This window comes from Papaver somniferum, unplaced genomic scaffold (assembly GCF_003573695.1).
Source record: "Papaver somniferum cultivar HN1 unplaced genomic scaffold, ASM357369v1 unplaced-scaffold_65, whole genome shotgun sequence".
In the NCBI taxonomy this organism is placed as follows: Eukaryota; Viridiplantae; Streptophyta; class Magnoliopsida; order Ranunculales; family Papaveraceae; genus Papaver; species Papaver somniferum.
The window spans coordinates 3,442,205-3,463,663 of record NW_020649304.1 but is presented as its reverse complement, the minus strand read 5'-3'; the positions used below and the strand labels follow the sequence as shown (position 1 = coordinate 3,463,663).

Here is a 21,459-nt window from a genome sequence, read left to right as displayed (position 1 = left end):
GTTGGCTATAAATAGGTTGCTGGGGTTGAGTAGAAAGGGTGTCGAGAGTTTGGGGTTGAGAGGAGAGCTCAGGAAGCAGAAATCACGAGTTGCAGAAACTTGGTTCCTGCTGGTGCTGCTGAAGAACGCGAAGAACATGAAGAACGGACTTCCAGGAACCGTCGTTCTTCAACAGTGACAACGACAGGTCAGCGTGGGTCATAGGTGTGGGTCTTAGAACCACAACGACAATAGCACTTCTCTTTTATCGTTCTTTTGTGACGCTTCCTGTGGGTCGCACATTAGCTGTTTACACCATTTTCTCTTCTTCTCTTCATTGTAAACACCATTTGAGCAATAAATAAAATATTTTGAGCGTGTTTGTATCATGATGAGCTAAACCCAACACTGGGACGACGGAGAAGGGTGAATTTCATACACGGGTAAATATATTTTATTCTTTTTTATGACTTTTGCATTAATTTAAAATTGAAATATGATTTGAATTAATTGGTTGTTATTTAATTTGATGATGTATGCTTAGCTTAGGTGTTTTGATACATCATGCTTAGGACTTACAATCGATGTTTTGAGAATCTATCTTGGCAAAATCAGAGTCCATGTTAATTTTATTGAGTTTTAAATTGTCAAAGAATATATGAATGAACTATGTGTAGCGAATTCGGCCAAATCCTTAGTCCCAGTACCTCTCACCCGTTGTTAATATTTTTGTATATATAATTTTATTAAATCTAAAATTCCATTTCCTTCACAAGTCTGAAACGAATCTTTTTACCACTATCACTACAACAATTTTGAAACCCATCAGTCCTCCTCCTGGATTGACGCCCACGTGGGGAGTGAGATGCAATGGACTTTGTCTGATTCTTCTCGCGGAGCTTCCCTCAGTTCGAACAGTTCCACTCCGCATATTGGTGCGTAAGGAGACAATGATGTAGGAATACGAACGACTTCTTTATTCAGCATAGTCTTCAGGCATTAATGATACGTTGAAGAGTCGATCCTATTGCCATGAAGCCATGGTCTCCCTAGTATCATATGATAGTCCAGATCCTTCTCGACGACTTCAAATTTCACTTTCGACTGAACGGACCCTACTGATAATCTCAGATTGACATACCCGTATGTGCTGGTCTGGTTTCCTTCAAAGTCTGTCATTGTGGTAGGATGTCGTACGATCTTGCATGGGCGAACCTTGGTTGTCCTGAGAGTCTTGAGAGTAATCACATTCGAAGACGCTCCCGTGTCGATGAGGTCCCTCTTGAACTCTGAATCCTTGATGCGTGCAGTAACATGTAGGGCCCGGTTGTGACCTTCCTCCGCCATAATGTCGTCCTCTGTGAATGTAACATTATTCACAGATGTTCCTGATGCATTCGATACTTCTGGGCGTGAAGGAGCCAGGTGCACGTCCAGGGCTATCTGGTTAATTGCAGCAAACGTCTCCGCCCGCTGATTCTTCGAGAGGTGTAAAAGTTTGCATAAACTTTCCACTAGAGAAGCCGCTTCCTGATCCACCGGCCTCTGGTTCATAGTGAAACTATTGACTTGAGGAGGATCGCTGCAAGGATCAGTCCCCAGTGTAGAAATCTCTGTGACAGGAGAACTGCTCGTATCTGATGTCATGTCGATAAGGAGATCGAGTATGTCGTTTGTCGCTTCTTTGATCAGGTCCACATTTCTTGCCAGAACTTCTTGCCTCCGTGCTAGCTCAGCCAGAGTTGGGATTTCTCCATCGGTTGAAGCGACAGAGATAATGGGGGTATTGAAATATGAAAATTTGTTATTGTGTGGAATGAATTCATGGATTATGTGTTATGATTTTTGAGGATTTTTTTTTGTAACGCAAATGAAACCAAACTAGCCAAGCACTTATACAAAGGGGATTGCAAAGCTACTGAGTGATTTCATACTCAAAATTACAGAAGGAATCAACACTTTCAATTCTGAAAAATACGAAAAGTCGGCAAGGTCGACAAAAAGATACCCTGCCGACTTTAGGATTTTTGACATAAAGGGTGTTACAAATGCATGATTAGTCGGCAAGGTATCAATTCCATAACCTGCCGACTAAAATATAGTCGGCAAGGTATAAGGATGAATACCGTGCCGACCCTGTAAATGTTAATTTCAGACACGAAAAGTCGTCACGATATTCAACTTAGGAAGCTGCCGACTAGTATTAGTCGGCAAGGTCGACAAAAAAATACCATGCTGATTGTTGATAAAAAATTTGAATCATACAAGATTCGAGGTTAGGTATGATTTTGTACATACTCGATTTGAGATTGTGTACAAAATCATACCCAATCTCAAAACTCGTATGATCTAAATTTTCAGATTCTTCTCGATTTTTTTTTTATTTCATAGTTAAGAGTTTTGGAAAAGATTTTGAAATTATTTTGGATTTGATTTTAGTCGGCATGGTTTTTTGGGGGGGCAATTTGGTCTTTTAGACACCCCTTAGCACACTAGGTTGGATGGGTTTAAATTTGGTATGCCCAATTAGGCCAGGCTTTATAAAGCCTATATAGCTATGTCCTATGTTGCATGAGAGAAAGGGAGTTCTACGAAGAGTACTCTTGTTCATCAAGGGGAAAGTTGTCCTTTACTATGAAATGGACTGAGCAACAAAATTGGAAAGATGTGATCTTTGGATCTGACTGTAAAAACTTAGTGTTATCTGTTACTGCAAGTGTCTTCAATCATGTAATAAGTAAAGCAACTGGCTATATATGTTCCAAGAGTTTGTCTAGCCAAATCTGCCCGTAGGTCCTGTATGCCAGGAGAGCAGCTACTCATCCTAAAATTTCCAATTGTAAGCTTGGCTAATGATGTAACTTCCCTTTAATGTTTAATGTACCTATACCCAAGTATAATTGTAAGCTTGGCTAATTGAACAATACACCTATACCCAAGTATGACACATCCTGAAGACTAGGTGTAGAAGTATTTTTGTTACCAAGAACATAATGGATGTCTTCAAACAGAAGGGGGGAAAACAAAAAATATTCAACCAAGAACACAAGAAAGTAAACTATCTATCTGACCTTAAATCAGCGAACTGCATCATCATAAAGTATCTCAGATAGTTGCCCATCCTTAAAGATGTCCGCAGCCGTCATATTTTTATCTTCACTGAGGTTAGCAAGGAACTCAGCAGCCTTGTTAAATATGCTTAGCTCAGATTCCACGTTGAATACGGTAATACCCCTACGGCGAATTATGTCGAGATCAGTGATTATAGTTTTGGTGAGTGAACAGATCTTTTCGATATCACACATGGCTTCCGGACGCAGAAGTGGTCTCACATGGTGTTCTCCTATTTGCTTAGATTTCCACGCTTTTTCATTCTTATCCCAAATGCGTCTCATAAAATTGCAAAGATTAGAAGAAGGGACATGAATGGAAAAGCGCGACAATTCATAATCCCGAGCAATTCTTACCCCAAGTGCGACTCCATTTCAACCTAGAATAGAATGTAGACATAGTGGCGTCTACACCTGAGAGACGTTTGGACCTAGCCAGTACTGGGACATACCGGGGATCACGTAAGATTGCCCCATAGCCTTTACCTGAGATACCACATATATGAATAGATACTGCCCCGTCTTCAGATTCTAAATTTGACCTAATAACATCATCAGGAAGATTCCAATCCATTATACTCTCAATCCAATCTTTTTTTGAAATAATTGTAGGGTCATCATCATTTCTCAGAGGATGATAACTTAAAAAGTCAGGTACATCAGGTGATTCATGATCATATGGAATCTCCTGCGATATATATATACAAATATAAGAATCACTCCTGCGATATATATACAAATATAAGAATCAAACAAATTAAAGAACAGGCACGACTCTGCTGAGCTTTGAGATTGATAGCAAGTACCTTCTCTATTGTCAGCATAGAACCATCATAGGGAATTATTAATTCAAGATCATCCATGGTCAGGTACTGCAGAGGGTATACATATATAAAAGAATCAAAATAAAAGGCATAAAATTGGCATGAAATTGATGGTCACACCAACTTGAGCAAAAGAATAAATAAACGATAATTACCACTGTTACTGATGGAGACCTGAATCTACGTAGTGCTGCTCTTATTATAGGCCTGCCTAAACCCTCCTACTATTAAACAATAATATAGGGTATTCATCATAAACACCAGACTGTTGTAAGGGATTCAGACACCAAATTCAAGCATGTAATTGAAATTCTTACAGCATCAAGCTGAAAGAAAAACAGAAGACAGGTAGTAGCTCACAAAGTGATGTTTATTCTCAATTACTGTTGTAGACTCTTGTTGTTCCTGCAAATTTGTTGCGACGTATAAGAATCAAAAACAGAAATTGAATGTGACAAACTGACAACTCGCGATCAACTTAAAACTAAAAGAAATAGATACAACAGAAGCTTACTTGGGGATCTTTATTCTCGCTTATTGTTTTAGACTCTTGTTGATCTAATTTGTTGCCACATATAAGAATCAAAAGGAGAAACTGAATGTGACAATTACTCACCATCAAGTTAGAACTAAAAAGAAAAAGATATAACAGGAGCTTACTGGTGATTCTTCTTCATATTTACTCATCGTGCGTTGCCGATTCTTCTTCTTCTTCTGGCTTCGTTTCTGCAAAGGTGGTTCCAAGGTAAATTTGATTTCTCATAACTTAACATAAAACAAATTTCTCATAACTTAACATAAAACAAAATCAGATGATAAATAGAAGCTTACACCAGGGCTCCTCTGCTGTTGTATGACAGATTTTTCCTGCAAAAGATGTTTGAGATATTGTTTTATGATTACCTACTTCACAAAGACCTCGAGATTTTATATAAAAAACAATAAAAACAATGGGTGACACTAAGAAAAAACTTATTATTCACACGATGAGTACACAAACCTCCAAGAATTCACACGGTGCTAGCTAGTATGGCGTAAAAAAAAAAACATGAAGTTTGAAAGGTGTACACCAAAACCAAGCATCAAATTGAAGAACTCACAACATAAGTTTAAAGTTTCACCGTCGGTTATTGTCAAGGTTATCACTTGTCTTTCCTACAAAGCTCGAAGTGAAGTATAAGAATTGTTGTGGTTTGGCGATGTGCTTAATCCACGAGCAGCAAAATAAAGTTCAACAGAGAGTACACAACTTTAAAGGTTTTCTAACACCTCTTACTCAAGAGATGCTAGAATTAATGGGCAACTCCTATCTATTATTTACAGGTTTAATAATCTTTCTTTATAATAAGAGACCCAAAAACGACACATGGCGTCACCATAATTAATGTGATTTGTGATGAAGCCATGTCATCGTTTCTTTATATGTCATCATTGCCAACTCATCCCAAAAGATACTGCAAATTTGCAAACGTCACCTTCTTAATTGCAAAGGTCACCTTATTAAGGAAAACTAACCGATTAGTTTGTACTTCTTAGAAACGGAGCATTCCAAGTACTACGAAGCCAAACGACGTAACCCCTATTGCTATCTTTTCGAATACTACGAATATAAGTGGGAATCACCCGCATCCGCCTCCATAAAATCTTTTCACGCAAACTCTTTTCGCACTATCCATTGATATTTAAAAAAAATATTCTTCAACGCAATCATTCTTACCCCTCGGATAATTAAAACATAATTTTGGAAAAAGATAGTAACTCTTTTTGGAAGGTGGCAATTGTGACTTCAGTTATGGACCTGGAAGGTATTATGTAGTCTAAAACAAAGATGTTCATGAAAATAGCCTCCCTGCAAAAATGTTTGCCATGACAAGAGTAGACAGGTTTGAAGATTATGAATTGGTACAAGTAAGACTAAAAGTTATTGGATACAGAGAGTCCAAATATGGGTGTAAAATACCATGTTAAAAGTTGGCACAACCACATGAATGGTTCCAAAGATAGATTTGTAAAATCTGATTTCATCATGTCATGTCAATGAGATTAAGAATCTTTGGAACTAGGGTAAAGATGGGAATAGATATATTACCCGGACTTACCATTTATAGTTGCATACTAAAAGAAGGAAGAGCCAGTAAACTATGGTTCTTCCATGGGCTGCTGCAAGAGGATCTCATGTACATTTAAACTTGGCTTATTCAGTCTCTAACTGGGATATGATTTTCGATTTGTAAGGTAGTTGTTTTTTCTGCTTTTTTTCACCTATGGTAGATTCACTATAAATTCTCTTCTCTTCTAAGTCGACTGTGTATCAGAATTCAGAAGTAACCGTGGAAGGAAAAATCCATGGGATGATTGGAGTTTTAACATCCACACCGACTGATACGGATTTGTGGCCTTTTCTTGAATAATGTCTTTTGTTTCTATCGCATTGTAACATCTAGAGAGTTTTGCCACTTTAATGCCCCGATACGTACCAGGACATTTTATGCCTTTGGAAGACAAGTTGGTAGAGGAGAAAGATACAGGATGGAGGATCTTAAAGGGTGTGGGATCCATGGTAAAATTGCTGACCGTACCAGAGTTGCAATGCGGAAAAAAATAAGTGGACTCGCTTTGTTTCAAACACGTTGGGAAGCGACCAACCAGGTGAAAAAAATATAAATCCACTTTTTTTTTAACATTTTATTTAGCACATTTTGTTGTTTACAGTAGTTGTATATGTGTAACAATATCATCGAGTACGAGGATGCGTAGGCTACAGGTTCAACAAATGAAGTTAATTAACGTCAGCGTGGAAACATGGAACTTAAAAAGAACATCATAAACTGTACATGGTTGTAGAGACTAGAGAGTTCCATTGACAGACTCTAAAGGTGATATATTTCTTTTATTATAAGTCTAATTCATGGAGGAAGATGAAATTGTTGAGAATTAAATAAATTTCATTAGTCACTATTGTATCAATAATCAAGTAATAATTAACCTTGAGAATGGTCATAGACCGCATTGAAATAATTTGCTTTCTTAGGCAATGATGTGTTGGTGCGAATATCAGGGCGAATGGAGTGATTTTTTTTTTTGTATTATGAACGCCATCATGCTCATAAGTATATTTTAAATCTACTATGATTGTAGAATGAAAGGTTTAATATAGTGGTTTTAAACACAAATTTTGTTAAGATATAGAGCAATACATTCCAACATATATAAACAGTTAGCCGTCCCTGTTGGTGTTCAAAAAAGTATACATTGGTACGTCCAATACACACAATTTTCTACCCCACAAAAATTGAAAGGTAAATTTTTGGTAGAACCTTTTCCGCTTGGTTGTTTAATGGTTACAAGAGATAATATTGTTGGAATGTTTAGAAGAATGATTCTCATGTCTCAAGTTTTGTGAAGAAACTGAATAAGGTACCTGAGCATCATGGCCCGTCTCTGATAAACATTACACTTCACGTAACAAGATTTCAGTGACTGCACATAAATATATATTCCACCTATGTTATTCATCCGGTGCTTATGCATCGGGTTAGAGGCTTGTTATAAGAATTTGCCAAGAAATAGAATTCCTAACAGAACTACGTATATGATTCCAAATATATCTGGAAATAAGATCACAAAACAAACTTGAATCGTTGTCAAAAACAAATTTAGGAAACCAGTTTGCTGTCTCCTAAAACCAAGCGGTGTCAATAAACTTACAGAAGTACTGCCCAAGATTGTCGATGTTGGATCCTGTTGTTCCTGCAAAATTAACCACACAGTGAAAAATCAAAAACTATGGTGTTGTACCTCGAGGGCCTACACCTAGACTGGAACAGCTAAATATCTGGAAAAGACCAAACTACTTCATCATCCAAAAAAATCTAGTATATCAAACCAATAGCTAAGTATCTTATCATCTCTGTATCTTACCAAATTACTGGAATAGACAATATATCAAACCCCAAAGTTTTTACTGATTTTGTAATACTAAAGACGAGATTACAAGGTATAAAATTAAGCGCATTACTCTAGAAAGCTCTTTTTCAATCCATTTTCACAAAAGAAACCCCCTCTTTTGGAGGAAAATTTTAAGAGATGACAAGAATATAATGCATGTGAGGGAAACAGCACTCGGTCCATCTCATGCTTGTTCTGAAGTATAGGATTGAAACTCCAAAACCGAGCCTGACATTCGGCAAGTGTACACCAAAATCAAGCATCATATTGAGGAACTCACAACATCAATCTATAAAACAAGACAAATGACAGATAGTAGCTTACTATGTGAGTTTCGTCGTTGATTGCTTTTGAGGCTAGCTCTTGTTGTTCCTATAAAGTTTGAAGCAAAGTAAAAGATCGAAAACAGGACCTTGAACTGATGATTGCTCACTATAAATTAAAAGCAAAGCAGATGATAAATAGTAACTTACTGGATCAACTTGGCCCTGATCTGTACTTATGGTACCTAGCAGACCCTTTTTTTTCTGTTCACGTTTCTGCAAAGGTGGTTTGAAGATAAATACTCCCTCTATTTCTGAAAGACCGTCCTCTATTCCTTTTTCGTCAGTTTCAAAATTGTGTCCAGCTTCTGTTTATAGTCATACTTTTTCAATGAACTCTCTAATATACCCATGAATTCTTTATAATCATAAATCCATTTTTAACGTGACCCAATCTAAAATATTCAAGAAATTAATATAATTGAGGAAACAAATATATCATTCATTCCTTTTAAGAAAATATACATTTAACTCTAAAAAATAAATTCCTTATAAAGTTTATACTTCATAAATTCGATATCTTTTAAATTTTCCTTTTATATTTCGTATTTATAATTCTCACAATAATTTTGGATAGTCTTTATTACTAGCATTTTTATTAAAATAAAATAGATAAATAACTAAGGGTAGTCAAGTAAAATAGTATGGTCTCCTTAATATTCTGAGAAAGTCAAAGCGGACTATCTTTGTGAAACGGAGGGAGTACATGGATCAAAATACAAAACCACTTAAGATTCCACATATAACTGGAAATAAGACTACTACACAAATTTGAGTCGTTCAAAAACAAATAGAGGCTTACACCAGGGTTCCTCTGTTGTTGTATGACAGATTTTTCGTGCAAAAGATGTTTGAAATATTAGTGTTAAAACAAGGAAAATCACAACATTATTTTATGATTACCTTATATCAGAAACAATAAATACAATGGGGACCTCTAAGAAAAAACTTATTATCCACACGATGAGTGCACAGATCTCCAAGAATTCACGCGATGCTATTGGTTTATATGCTTACGACTCTTATTTATAGGTTAAGATAATTATTAAAATTTTTAAAATTCTTGAACAAATTCTTAATAGAGAAAAAATTCCTAATATTAAAATTCTTAATAGAGAACAAATTCCTAATATAACTAAAAATAAGATTCATAACCCCAATGCATATTTTGAAGCATGGCGTAAGAAAAAACAAAAGCATGAAGTTTGAAAGGTGTACACCAAAACCAAGCATCAAATTGTAGAACTCCCAACATAAGTTTAAAAGCAACACATGAAACAGATAGTGGCTAACTGATTGAGTTTCATCGTCGGTTATTGTTAAGGTTATCACTTGTCTTTCCTACAAAGCTCGAAGCGAAGTATAAGAATTGATGTGGTTCGGCAATGTGCTTACTCCACGAGCAGCAAAATAAAGTTCTTATTCAAAATCAGAGAGTACACAACTTTAAAGGTTTTCTAACACTTCTTATTCAAGCGATGCTCGAATTAATGGGCAAACATTTCTCTAACACTTCTCGTAGTTCCTAACCATACAGTGAAAAATCAAAAACTAAGGATCTAAACCTCTTCTGTCTAAGTTTCTGCAAAGGTGGTTCAAAGGTAAATATATATGAATCAAAATACAAAACTAGTTAAAATTAATTTTTGACAACCTTAACTTGAAACAAACCCAGATGAGAAATACAAGCTTAACTTAAAATTAACAGCAGAGTACAACAAATCAAACAAGTCTACTAGAAAGCTTTTCCATTCCATTTTTACAAAAGATAACATCTCTTTTGGAGGAAAATTTTAAGAAACCACCAGAAAACTGCATATGAGTCAAAGCGCATCTCATGCATGTTGTAAAAAAATCAAAAATAGGACCTGGTGAAATTGATGAATTATTCGACATGAATTAAAAGCAAAACAAATGATAAATAGTGGCGAGTTTCGTTGGCTATTACTATTAAGGTTCTCTGAGTCCAGATTGAGATGAACTGGAAATTGATTCTCAGAAATCAAGAACTGAAAACTAACTAGGCTCACAAGTTTAAATATTGAGCTTACATGTGCTCTGATAACAACACCCTTCTTATCTTGCTCTGTTTTTTCTACAAAAAACTTAGCCCTCTCAGCCTCTTGTGCAACAATCTGTTTTGCTTCAGTAGCAGCTGTGAATTCCTTCCCAAAGGTCAGATTTGTGATGGATACATCAGCAAGTGCAATTAAGGTTCTCTGCTGTCGTTGCTAAAAAGTTTGAAGCGAAGTAAAAGAATCAAAAATAAGACCTGAAATTTAAAATATATATATATATATATATATTACCGTTTTCCGATAAACGACCTGAGTGTCTTAATCTTTCTGACTCTATCTGTAGCTGCTTGAGCCTTATTAGGGGAATCTGGTTGAAATACATAGGAGTCAAACAACAAAAACATAGATACTGATATTTCAGAAAAGTAACTTAAAACAAAACCTTATCAAAGAAAACTTACAGGATGAGGTTCAAGTTCGTCCATAATAACAAATAATCGTCCTCTAACAATAACAAAGTAGTTGGAGTAAGTATGGACATAGAGACACAAGAAAACCTAAATAAAATCCAACAAATAAGTTATCAGAGTCAGTTAATCACACACTACCAGATTTGCGTATAAATAATACACAAGATCTCAAGCTTTTAAAATAATAATAATAATAATAATAATAATAATAATAACTAGAGCCTCGGATGATCCCTTCACGCCGCTGGAAAGAATAAATAAGATCTGCTTCAAAAAAATATATATAAATAAGATCTGAAGCTGGTGTATATAATACATAACAATACAACTCACTCTGGTCTGCTGATTCCAACCGCCTTCCTTCACGCCGCCGTAAAGAAGAAGGAAAATGGATCCTAAACTAAACCTAAACGAGAGGCACTTTGATAACAACGAGTTTATAAGGAGGCGGAAAGATCCTGCGTGTGCGCATCTCACGGTTTCTGTATCGCCCACAGCCACACGTTCTTTTTAAGGCAATTTCCCAGGCACACGTGTAAATTGGGCTACACAGGGCATCCTGGCTAGGCAGAGGTGAGCATGGGCCGGTTGTTACTTCATTCACATCCAATTCAATCTACTTCATATTTCAAATGGATGTACGGATGAACGATTGGGTACGGATAATATAATGAATTAGTGTTACAGGGGGTTGGTCCTCGAGTGATTTGTGGGGAGTTGAGTGTATTTTAAATCTTGGGGATTTTGAGAGAGTTTGAGAGAGTGTAGGGAGTTTGAGAGAGTTTGGTGTTTTTGAGTTCAGGGAGTTTGGGGGAGTGTAGGAAGTTTGAGAGAGTTTATTAGAGGGAGTTTGAGAGAGTTCACTCCTAACTCGGTCTCTTTTAAGAAACAATAAACCCTCATTTGCAAATAAAAATGATCATTAATCAAAAGAAAAAAAAAATATCTTTGTATCAATAGTATTTTATTGTTGTGCAACGAGATAATTTTTTTCCCTTCATTTTAACGGTCTCCATACAATTCTAACTCCCTTTGTTCACGAACATTTTTCCACATATCATCCGCTATACTCTTTCTTCATGCATTAGCTTATTGACGTTGTTGTTCTTGAGTTTTTTGTGTCAAAACTTCGTCGTCATTTACAAGTATTGATGGATGGATATCTTCCTCTTCCTCGACTGGAAACTCATCTGAACGACATTCTTTTCGCAAGATGTTGTTTAAGCCTGCACAAGCTGTCACTATCTCCGCTTGCACTTGATACGGAAATGGAGGTTGAGACTTAAAGATCAAGAAACGAGACTTCAAAACACCAAACAATCTTTCAACTACATTCCTCAAAGAAGCATGACGCATGTTAAATAATTCTTCATCCTTTTTCGCATGATTACACGTACCAGAAAATTCTTTCAAATGATAACATTGGCCACGAAATGTTGTTAAACAATATCGCCTGTTTGCAAACCCACCATCCCCCAAGTAATATTTACCTGAATAAAACACAAAAAAAAAACTTCATCAAGTAGAACCCAAATATAACTTAACCAAAAAATCAAAACTTCACATTAGATAAAAGTAAAATTACCTTGCGGTATTTTCAGTCCATCTCTTTTTGTCATTACGTCGTTAAGTATTTTCGAATCATGAGAAGACCCTTCCCATCCACTGAGCACGTATATGAACTCCAAGTCGATGTTGCAAACTGCTAAAACATTTTGAGATGTAATTCCATGTCGATTCCGATAAACGACTGCATCTCTTTTCTTTACCATTGTCGGGATATGTGTATCGTCCATAGCTCCAATGCAATCCTTAAAGTAAGGATAAAATCGTGTGCTCTCACGAATTTTAAATGGAGTTGCACTTGTTGATTTAGCCATCATCTTCGGAGCTATAGCATTTAAAGCTCGCAACATCTTGTTGAAGTTTTTACTAACTGTCCACCGAGAGCGACCAAATATGTCACATATTGTGCAATATCGTGAACTTTGGCCAACAACGAGTAAAAATGTAATAAGCATTTCTTCAATGGGAACACATCTTGTATCACTTAATGTTGTAGTTTCTCTAATGATACAACATAGTTTTACAAAAATATCAGGGTACATCCTATAACTTCGACGAAAGTCTTCTGGGTCTTCGCGCAAAACTCTCCTTATATAGTTATACCCAAATAAAGTAACCGTGCGTCTCATTGGTCTTTCAATGACTTTGTATGTATTATAATTGCTTAATTATATCCATCAACCATGAATGCACCGCTGAAAGTATATTCAAAAATATGGATAGTTCAAACTCATCATTGCTACTTACCTCTTCATCACCACTGCTTTCTTCTTCTGTATCGAAGGCTTGATCTTCACTATCAGTAGATAAATCCAAATCAGACATGTTCACCTAAAAGGATGATAAAAGTATTATTTTTTTTATTAGAATCATCATTATCTTAAAAGCATAAAAGTATATATGTGTATAAAAATAAGCATATAGAATATAAATTTCATAGATTCAATCATAATAACCATAAAGATGTCAATCCATAATAATTAGTAGCTGAATCCATGACCATAAAGTCTCAACTAGGGGGAAAATAACCATAAAGTCTCAACTAGGGGAAAAATAAAATAAATACTAATAGTTACGAAGCAAAACGACCCAATTTTGTAACTCTAAAATCCCATTACACCTAACAGAAACTTGTAAAGATGTCAGGTTTATGCTTTTAACTTTGAACCAATCCACAACTTTCTCTCTTCAGGAGTAAAACGTATGAATAAGTTCTTCTTGTGATTGTTGTCGACCATTTCAATCACTTTCAGCTTATCTTCCAAATAAATTTTAGTCATGCCATAAACAAGATCCCATACTTGGTTATCTTTCTTATCCTTATCAATTCTGCGCATTTCTTTTTCAATTTTGCGGTCTTCTTTCTCTTTCTCAATAAGAGCATGCATTGAATCAATAGAAGAAGCAATCGATGAACTGTTGGCAATCAATTTCTCTAAATAATCAGACTGCTCAGTAGGATTATTTGATGTAGAAGATTCACCAATGTCACACCTTGGTCTTTTCCTTGGTGCCGTTTTTCTGACAGGAATTTTCTTTGTGTTCATATCTTGAGTTTCATCTTTATCTTGTTCATCATTTTCCTCTGAACCATATCCCACATATGATATGTTAAAAGCACTATCATATTGGTCTCGTTGAGTATAATTAACATCTAAGTAATCATCTTGTTCATCTTCCTCATCACAGGTTCTAGCACTTGTACCCTCATGGGTAAGATCAACTGTAACTTTTCCAGAAGCACATTTATTCCCAAAAACAAAAGCAAGTCACCATAGTCTTTACCATTATCTTCCCTTAAGTTAGTTTGCTTTGGATGGCTCTGTTAACAAAAAAAAGGATAAAGCATGAATTAGAACTATGCATAAAATAGAAGAAAAAAAATCAAATTCAGATGTCGGTAAGTAACACACACATACCTCAAAGTAATTGTTCCACATCTCGTCGGTTCCAGTAATCATCTTGTTAGCATCATCCCAACCTAATCCAGAAGTACAAGACTTAAACAAATCCTGGTATTGACCAAATCGAGTCTTGAACCATCTATGTTTCCCTTTATAGTTCTCATAAGATTTGTCACAACCATATGCTTGGTTAAGTTTTGGAAGTATCTCATCTTCCACTAGTCTCTTAGTAAAACATCCATTAGTGACTTTCTTCTTCTCAAGTGTAGCTTCTACTAACAGTTCCAATAATTTCTCAGTCTCTCGTGTTGTCCATTGTTTGTAATTCGTATTCACATCCGTATCCGGTTCCGTATTCTTATTCTTCCTAACATTCTTTTTCTTCTTGTTGTTTTCAGAAGGTTGGCTAGATTTGTCCATTCTATGGTGTGACATGTTAGCTACATTAGTACTTAGACTAATACTAGAACTTAACAAAGCAAGAAAGGATATTCAGGAAAAATAAACAACATAAATCTCAAATTCCTACTAATCATTTTATAAAAATAAATAAACCATTTAGTTCACTTTTTCGAGAACAAAGGATGGTTCTTCATTGGATCTAAAGATGAACCAACTAAGATTACTGACAAAAATCTAAACACATCCAAAGCTACAACAAGTCTTTCTTCTTCCTTCCGGTCACAATACAAAACGGTGGTGATTGGAAATACTATACCAGCTAGCTCGTCTTTTACATTTTACAAACATGGATGCAATGTTTGTGAACTCTTTTGGTAATTTAGATTACTAAATAAAAAAAATATCTTTCGGTAAAGCTATGATACAGCTAGTAATTACTACTCATCAATACAGTAGGTATCGACATACAACAAAAAGTGTAAACGATTCAATCAATTTTGGTTTAAGTTTGCATTAGCCATCCATGTATACTAATTCTAAGTTTCAGAGAAAAAAGAAATTTTTCATTTAAAATTACATTAGCCATCCATGTACATTACTTCTAAGTTTTAGAGAAAAATGGAAAGACGTCTACAAAAAATGTAAAATGTGTATAGTATGTTAAGGGATGGAATGTGGTTGTCAGCAAACGCCTAACTTGTTAGAATTAGTAAAAGATATGCCTTTAACACTCATTAGTAAAAGATAAATGTGTATAGTATGTGAAGGGATGGAATGTGGCTGTCAGCAAACGCCTAACTTGTTAGCATTAATAAAAGATATGCCTTTAACACTCATTAGTAAAAGATATGCCATTATCTTGTTTCTCATTCATTTATTTGACCCGTAGATGCAGTGATTAATTTTGTTAATGCTAGACATGGAAACAATATGAATGTCAGTAACTAATATCTATTCATCCTATGTAGCTAATTCATGTATCAACTCTTCTTACTTGAGCCTAGTTCTTCTTCTTCTTTCCCATTTCTCAAGTCAAAACCCACAGCTAAATTCCTTAATGTAAACAACTGACATTTAACATAAGCATAAGAATAATACTTGTCTTACATGATGCGTCTACACAACTAGTAGCTATTCATCTTACTAACTGAGATTAGTTCCTCTCAATTATCCTTAATTGATTAATAGGTAATTCATTCATCCCAGCCAGACATTTGTATGGCTTACTCAGCTAATATCACCAATGATAAAGAAGTTATGTTACAAGATAATATATATATTTTTTCTGAGATCAAAAGTACAGAGTATTTTGCAAAAGTAAAGCATTCAGGGTGTGGTATCGTTGTGTTTCCCCCACTCAAGGTTGTAAGGCAAAGACCAGCATTCAGTATAGAGATGAATATCGAAACAAAAAAAAGAGTTAAACCCTAAACATGGTGAAACCCTAAACAGAGAAAATAAAAACGAAAGAAAACAATCAAAATAGGGTTTTTACTTTTAAAATTGATATCAAAACAATCAAAATAGTAACAATCAAACAAAACAATGAGATTAGAGAAGAAAAAATAGATGAAAAATCATACCTGAAGCTGAAGGGTTTCTTCCTTCTCCAATATTTTTCTCTGACCAAACTCCCTCCCAAATCTCTACTCTTATGAGAGATTTGTGCACAGGAAAAAATGCTTTATCAACTCTCCAGAACTCCCCAAAACAATCAACTCCCTAGCATTCTGGGGTTTTACCACTAACAGGGAGTTCAAGAGTTTTTTTCAAACTCCCCCACGACTAACAGGTGTTTTGTAGGGAGTTTGGGAGACTCTTCTAAAATCTCCCACGACTAACGGGGATTTTGAGAGACTCCCTTGAACTCCCTCACGAATAACGGGTAAAACCCAACTACACCTAACTCCCCACAAATCACTCGAGGACTAACCCCCTGTTAGAAGTTAAATTTTATAATGAAAAAATTAAGCCAACATAGACGACTTCTATACATGTGTATAAATATTAAAGTGTGATGGACAACACTCAAAGCTAACACCTTAAGAATTCCTAAACTATCTACATATTTTCTAAAATTGTATAAATGCCCTTAATTTAACGGGTATGAATGTTCAAGGGATTTTCAAGGTTGTATCCGGGCCCAATCCGTAATATGTTGGATTTCAAATGAAGGAAGAGATCGACGATCCCAAGTTCTTTTATCACACCAAGAAACTTTTAGGAGTCAGGCGCCGAAAAATGAACGGCCCTGACTCTGTCCCACATAGTGGTATATTTTTAATAGTTTTTTTTTTTAAGTTTTGGTAATTTTTGTTTTCCTATACTATGCTTCATTGCTTTGTACTTAACCCAATGATTTGATTTACTTCTGCAGTGCAAAAAATCAATTTGACATAGCGGTTATTGGAGAATATGGTTTGCAGGGTTAAAGGGAGATAGTGCATCAAGCTTTTCGCAAGGGCCAGCTTGATCCTCTTCCCCAGGGATCCCAGAGGAGGGAAACCTAGAATATCCGCCGACTCCAACTATTGTCCATGTACGATCCATACTAGATCTGACCAACTTCCCATCCATGGTCGAAAGAAAAAATCTCTATTTGATGGGGCTTATTCCTATACCTATGAATTCCATTGGACCCAGAAATTGTAATGACCCGTCCCTCCACCGATATTGTCCCCACTTATCCACTGCGGTTATCCGGCAGTATGGAGTTTTCAACGGGCATCGCTGCGGTAATCCAGCAGAAAAATTCCCGGATGGTCACCCATCCCTGGATTGCTCCCTCCCAAGCAAGAGTTTTCTGCCAACTCTGGAGCCAATTGTGCTGAAAATGCCTCGGTGTTAGGAAAGGACAAACCATTACTTATATTTCATTCGTCCAACCACTGCCGGATATCGGGGTATTACAATACCACCACCTTAAATTGGAGCGGTCCTCGGCTCCATAATGCATTCGCAAGCCCAGATCTCCGGCGTTCCCTTCCCCTCATGAGAATCACCTGGACTAACCCCGTCTAGCGTACCTTCCCACCCTCGGCAGGTGACCCGTCGTCGGCTCTGATACCATTTGTAATGACCCGTCCCTCCAACGATATTGTCCCCACTTAGCCACTGAAGTTATCCGGCAGTGTGGGATTTTCAACGGGCATCGCTGCGGTAATCTAGCAGAAAACTTCCCGGATAGTCACCCATCCCTGGATTGTTCCCGCCCGAGCACGCTTAACTGCAGAGTTTTCTGCCAACTCTGGAGCCAATTGTGCTGAAAAGGCCTCGGTGTTAGGAAAGGACAAACTCTTACTTATATTCCATTCGGCCAACCACTGCCGGATATCGGGGTATTACATAAATAATACATCGGAAGAATCTTTTGGTCTTTCAATATTAATAGGTTGATTGTTTTGCTCTTTGACCCCTGGATGCCGAAGGCGTCCTTGGGGTGATCTCGTAGTTCCTGAAAATGCGGGGGTCTAACAACCACACCCAATGTTTCCATTAGAAATCTGCATGGACTAACTCTAATATACTTTCAAGAGAATCAACTAGACAGTTAGACTCAATCTTAATGAAAAGTATATCAAATAGTTAAATATCTCAATCTCTAATTCAATCTGCGATCAGCATGCAATCAGCAAATAGAAATCTGCGAGCCCAATTGAATATCATTTTTGTAAGTTTTCCACAAGAATTCATTTTGGACTTCGATCAATATATATATTCTTGTGTAAATAGTTGATTAGGTATGTTTATAACTTTTGAAGAGAATAACCCTGGTCTTGGAGATTAAGATTCGTCCAAATCAGGGAATAGATTTACGTCCCTATGATTTAGCATCAAAAAGGAAATAATCAGGCGTCTTGTTGGAGGAAGGGTAGTGCTGGTATTCACGACGAACTATGTAAAGGAAATCAGTTAGGGGAATCAAGTGCAGAGGTTCTTGGGAGAATCAAGAGAATTAGGGGCATAACTACACTAAAGTAGCTTGGATAGTTTATTTTTTTCTCAACAACATTCCAGAATGAAGTCTTATAATACATTGTATCTTCAAACTGGATGCGGTCTCAGTTTTTTTTTTTTTTTTTGCTTTGTCATTTTCCTCGTTAGAAAAATCTTTGGTGTGTGCTTTGCTTTACTTTTAATTTTGGTATTATATTGATTTTATCTTTTATAATAAAAAATAAAAACAAGTTGTACGTCAATCCTCATGATTTAAGAATATTTTACTGAAATTATCCCAGGAGTTTCTTGTTTGCTTTACTCCTAACTACAGTTCACACAAGGAATTGTCTATAAGTTCTGCAACAAAAGAGTTGGTGGTATACTTGGTACCTTCCTCTCTTCATTGTGTAATGCTAGTAATTAATGTAAATGTTAACATAACATTGGTAGTTATAATGGCAAATCATGTAAACGCTTTTTGGCAGGAACTTCCTTTGGAGAGATTTTCTTCATGTCTAGTAATTATGTCTAAGAATTAGTGAGAGACACAAAATATTTTCTCATTAAAACAGAGTTTTTCTTCTTCAAGGAATTAGACAGTTTTTGGGCTAGATGAAGAGATATAACTAGTTTATCTTTTCCAACACGAAGGATGTTCAGATCAGATGAATGTGTCTCAATCAAACGTTTTTCTCTAATTGAACCATCTTTAACAATATTCTCAAGAACACTAATCTTTTCGCGCTGCAGAGTAGTTTCTTGAGTTAGTTTTCGATATTGTTAGAGAAGGACTCACTGATATTATATAGTTCCCGTTCTCGACAAATAGACTTTTCAAATTCATCCAGGAGTTGAGCATGATTGAAAAAATCAATCGACTCAGCTGAATTTTAGCTTCTATCACAATGTCAATTGTCTCGTTTCTGCCTCGGTATTCGGAAGAATCAACTAAGGAGTTATCCTTTGAGGAAAGCCCAAGACATTTGACATAGTTAAAATCATTGGAAGACATATTGTTTATGAGTCACACTGAGATAAACCTTTTTCCACAGAGTCAGATCGCTGCAAACACAGACTTATGAGGTCTTAAACGTGTTTTCCTGCTCTGACACCAATTCAAAAGGCGGGGGTCTGACAACCTCACCCAATATTTCACTTAGCAATCTGTATGGACTAACTCCAATATACTTTCAAGAGAATCAACTAGACAGTTAGACTCAATCTTAAGAGAAGTATATCAAGGAGTTAATATCTCTATCTCTCAATTCAATCTGCAATCAGCAAATAGAAATCTGCGAGCCCGATTGAATATAAGAGATATAACTCGAACGGTACAAAAGACCAATGTTCAAGGATGAATCAATTTCAATCAACAACCAAAGGTTAGATTTACCAATTGACTGATTCAACGCACAACCTGTGATATTTCAATTATATAACAAAATATAATGTGGAAAAGAAATAACACAGACACCAGAAATTTTGTTAACGAGGAAACCGCAAATGCGTAAAAATATCGGGACCTAGTCCAGTTTTGAACACCACACTGTATTAAGCCGCTACAGACACTAGCCTACTTCAAACTAACTTCGGTCTGGAGTGTAGTTGAACCCCAATCACTCTCACACTGATTCAAGGTACAGTTGCAATCCTTACATCTCTGATCCCAGCAGGATACTACACATTTGATTCCCTTAGCTGATCTCACCCATAACTAAGAGTTTCTACGACCCAAAGTCGAAGACTTGATAAACAAATCTGTCTCACACAGAAAAGTCTATTGGAATAGATAAATCTGTCTCCCACAGAATTACCTACGAGTTTTTGTTTCGTCTTTTGATAAATCAAGGTGAACATGAACCAATTGATAACCCAGACTTATATTCCCGAAGAACAGCCTAGAATTATCAATCACCTCACAATAATCTTAATCGATTAACGAAACAAGATATTGTGGAATCACAAACGATGAGACGAAGGTGTTTGTGACTACTTTTCTATCTTGCCTACCGGAGATATAAATCTCCAGCCAATCTTACAATTGTACTCAATAACGATAGAAACGGCAAGATCAGATCGCGCAACTACAGAGAAAATAGTTGGGTCTTTCTTCACAATCCCAATGAAGTGTTTAAGTCGTTAACCTACAGGGTTTCGTGAAAAACCTAAGGTTAAAGGAGAATCGACTCTATCTATGCAACTAGTATCACATAGGAGGTGTGGAGATTAGGTTTCCCAGTTGCTAGAGTTCTCCTTTATATATATTTCAAATCAGGGTTTGGAATCTAAGTTACCTTGGTAACAAAGCATTCAATGTTCACTGTTAGATGAAAACCTGATTAGATTCAAGCTAATATCTTTCAACCGTTAGACCGAACTTAGCTTGTTATACACAAATGAAATTTAACTTCATTTAGGTTTGAGTAACCTTACCTAAACGTGTATACTTAGTTGGTTTAACGATACTTAACCAATGGTTAGCCATATGAGCACATTCAAGTCAACCTTATTCATCTTCACCACAACTAGTTCAAATGACTCAAATGAACTAGTTAGAGTGTTGTTAAATTTCTTAGATATTATAAAAGTATACTAGACACAATCGAAGCAAAATCGGTTTTGATTCACTCGAATCGATTCATGAACATTATAGCCACGGTTTGCAAAGATTGCATTCCTTAATATATAAATGTTTTAGTTCATGAAAAACCAATTTTAGAAAGTAACCCACCTAAGTATGTGAATGGGTACGCGTACTTAAGTAACCGGATTGAGTTTATTTTTCACTTTCAAACTCCAACAGAAATTCACGGATGTGAACTTTCCGCCAATATGCGTACGGGTACGCATACTTACCCGGATTTCCAACAACCGCCAGTACGCGTACGGCTACGCATACTTTGGGTTCCCGGTTTTGGAATTTTACACAAATGTGCGAACACACTATGTTTATATCCAAAGATGGTTACATGTTCT

General features: G+C 36.2%; 1 protein-coding gene and 1 long non-coding RNA gene across 2 annotated transcripts; both read right to left on the bottom strand.

The window, feature by feature from the left end:
• Positions 1 to 3,254: 3,254 nt before the first annotated feature.
• Positions 3,255 to 3,971, bottom strand: LOC113343707. The gene is made up of 2 exons (XM_026587839.1): positions 3,896 to 3,971; positions 3,255 to 3,777 (listed from the first exon to the last, which is right to left on the bottom strand). Exons 1-2 carry the CDS (start codon positions 3,950 to 3,952, stop codon positions 3,424 to 3,426), a joined length of 411 nt encoding a protein of 136 aa, XP_026443624.1. The 5' UTR covers positions 3,953 to 3,971; the 3' UTR covers positions 3,255 to 3,423.
• A 3,168-nt stretch (positions 3,972 to 7,139) lies between these two features.
• Positions 7,140 to 8,518, bottom strand: LOC113343645. The gene is made up of 3 exons (XR_003357343.1): positions 8,335 to 8,518; positions 8,186 to 8,233; positions 7,140 to 7,663 (listed from the first exon to the last, which is right to left on the bottom strand). It is a non-coding gene; the product is annotated as an uncharacterized LOC113343645 (long non-coding RNA).
• Positions 8,519 to 21,459: the final 12,941 nt, after the last annotated feature.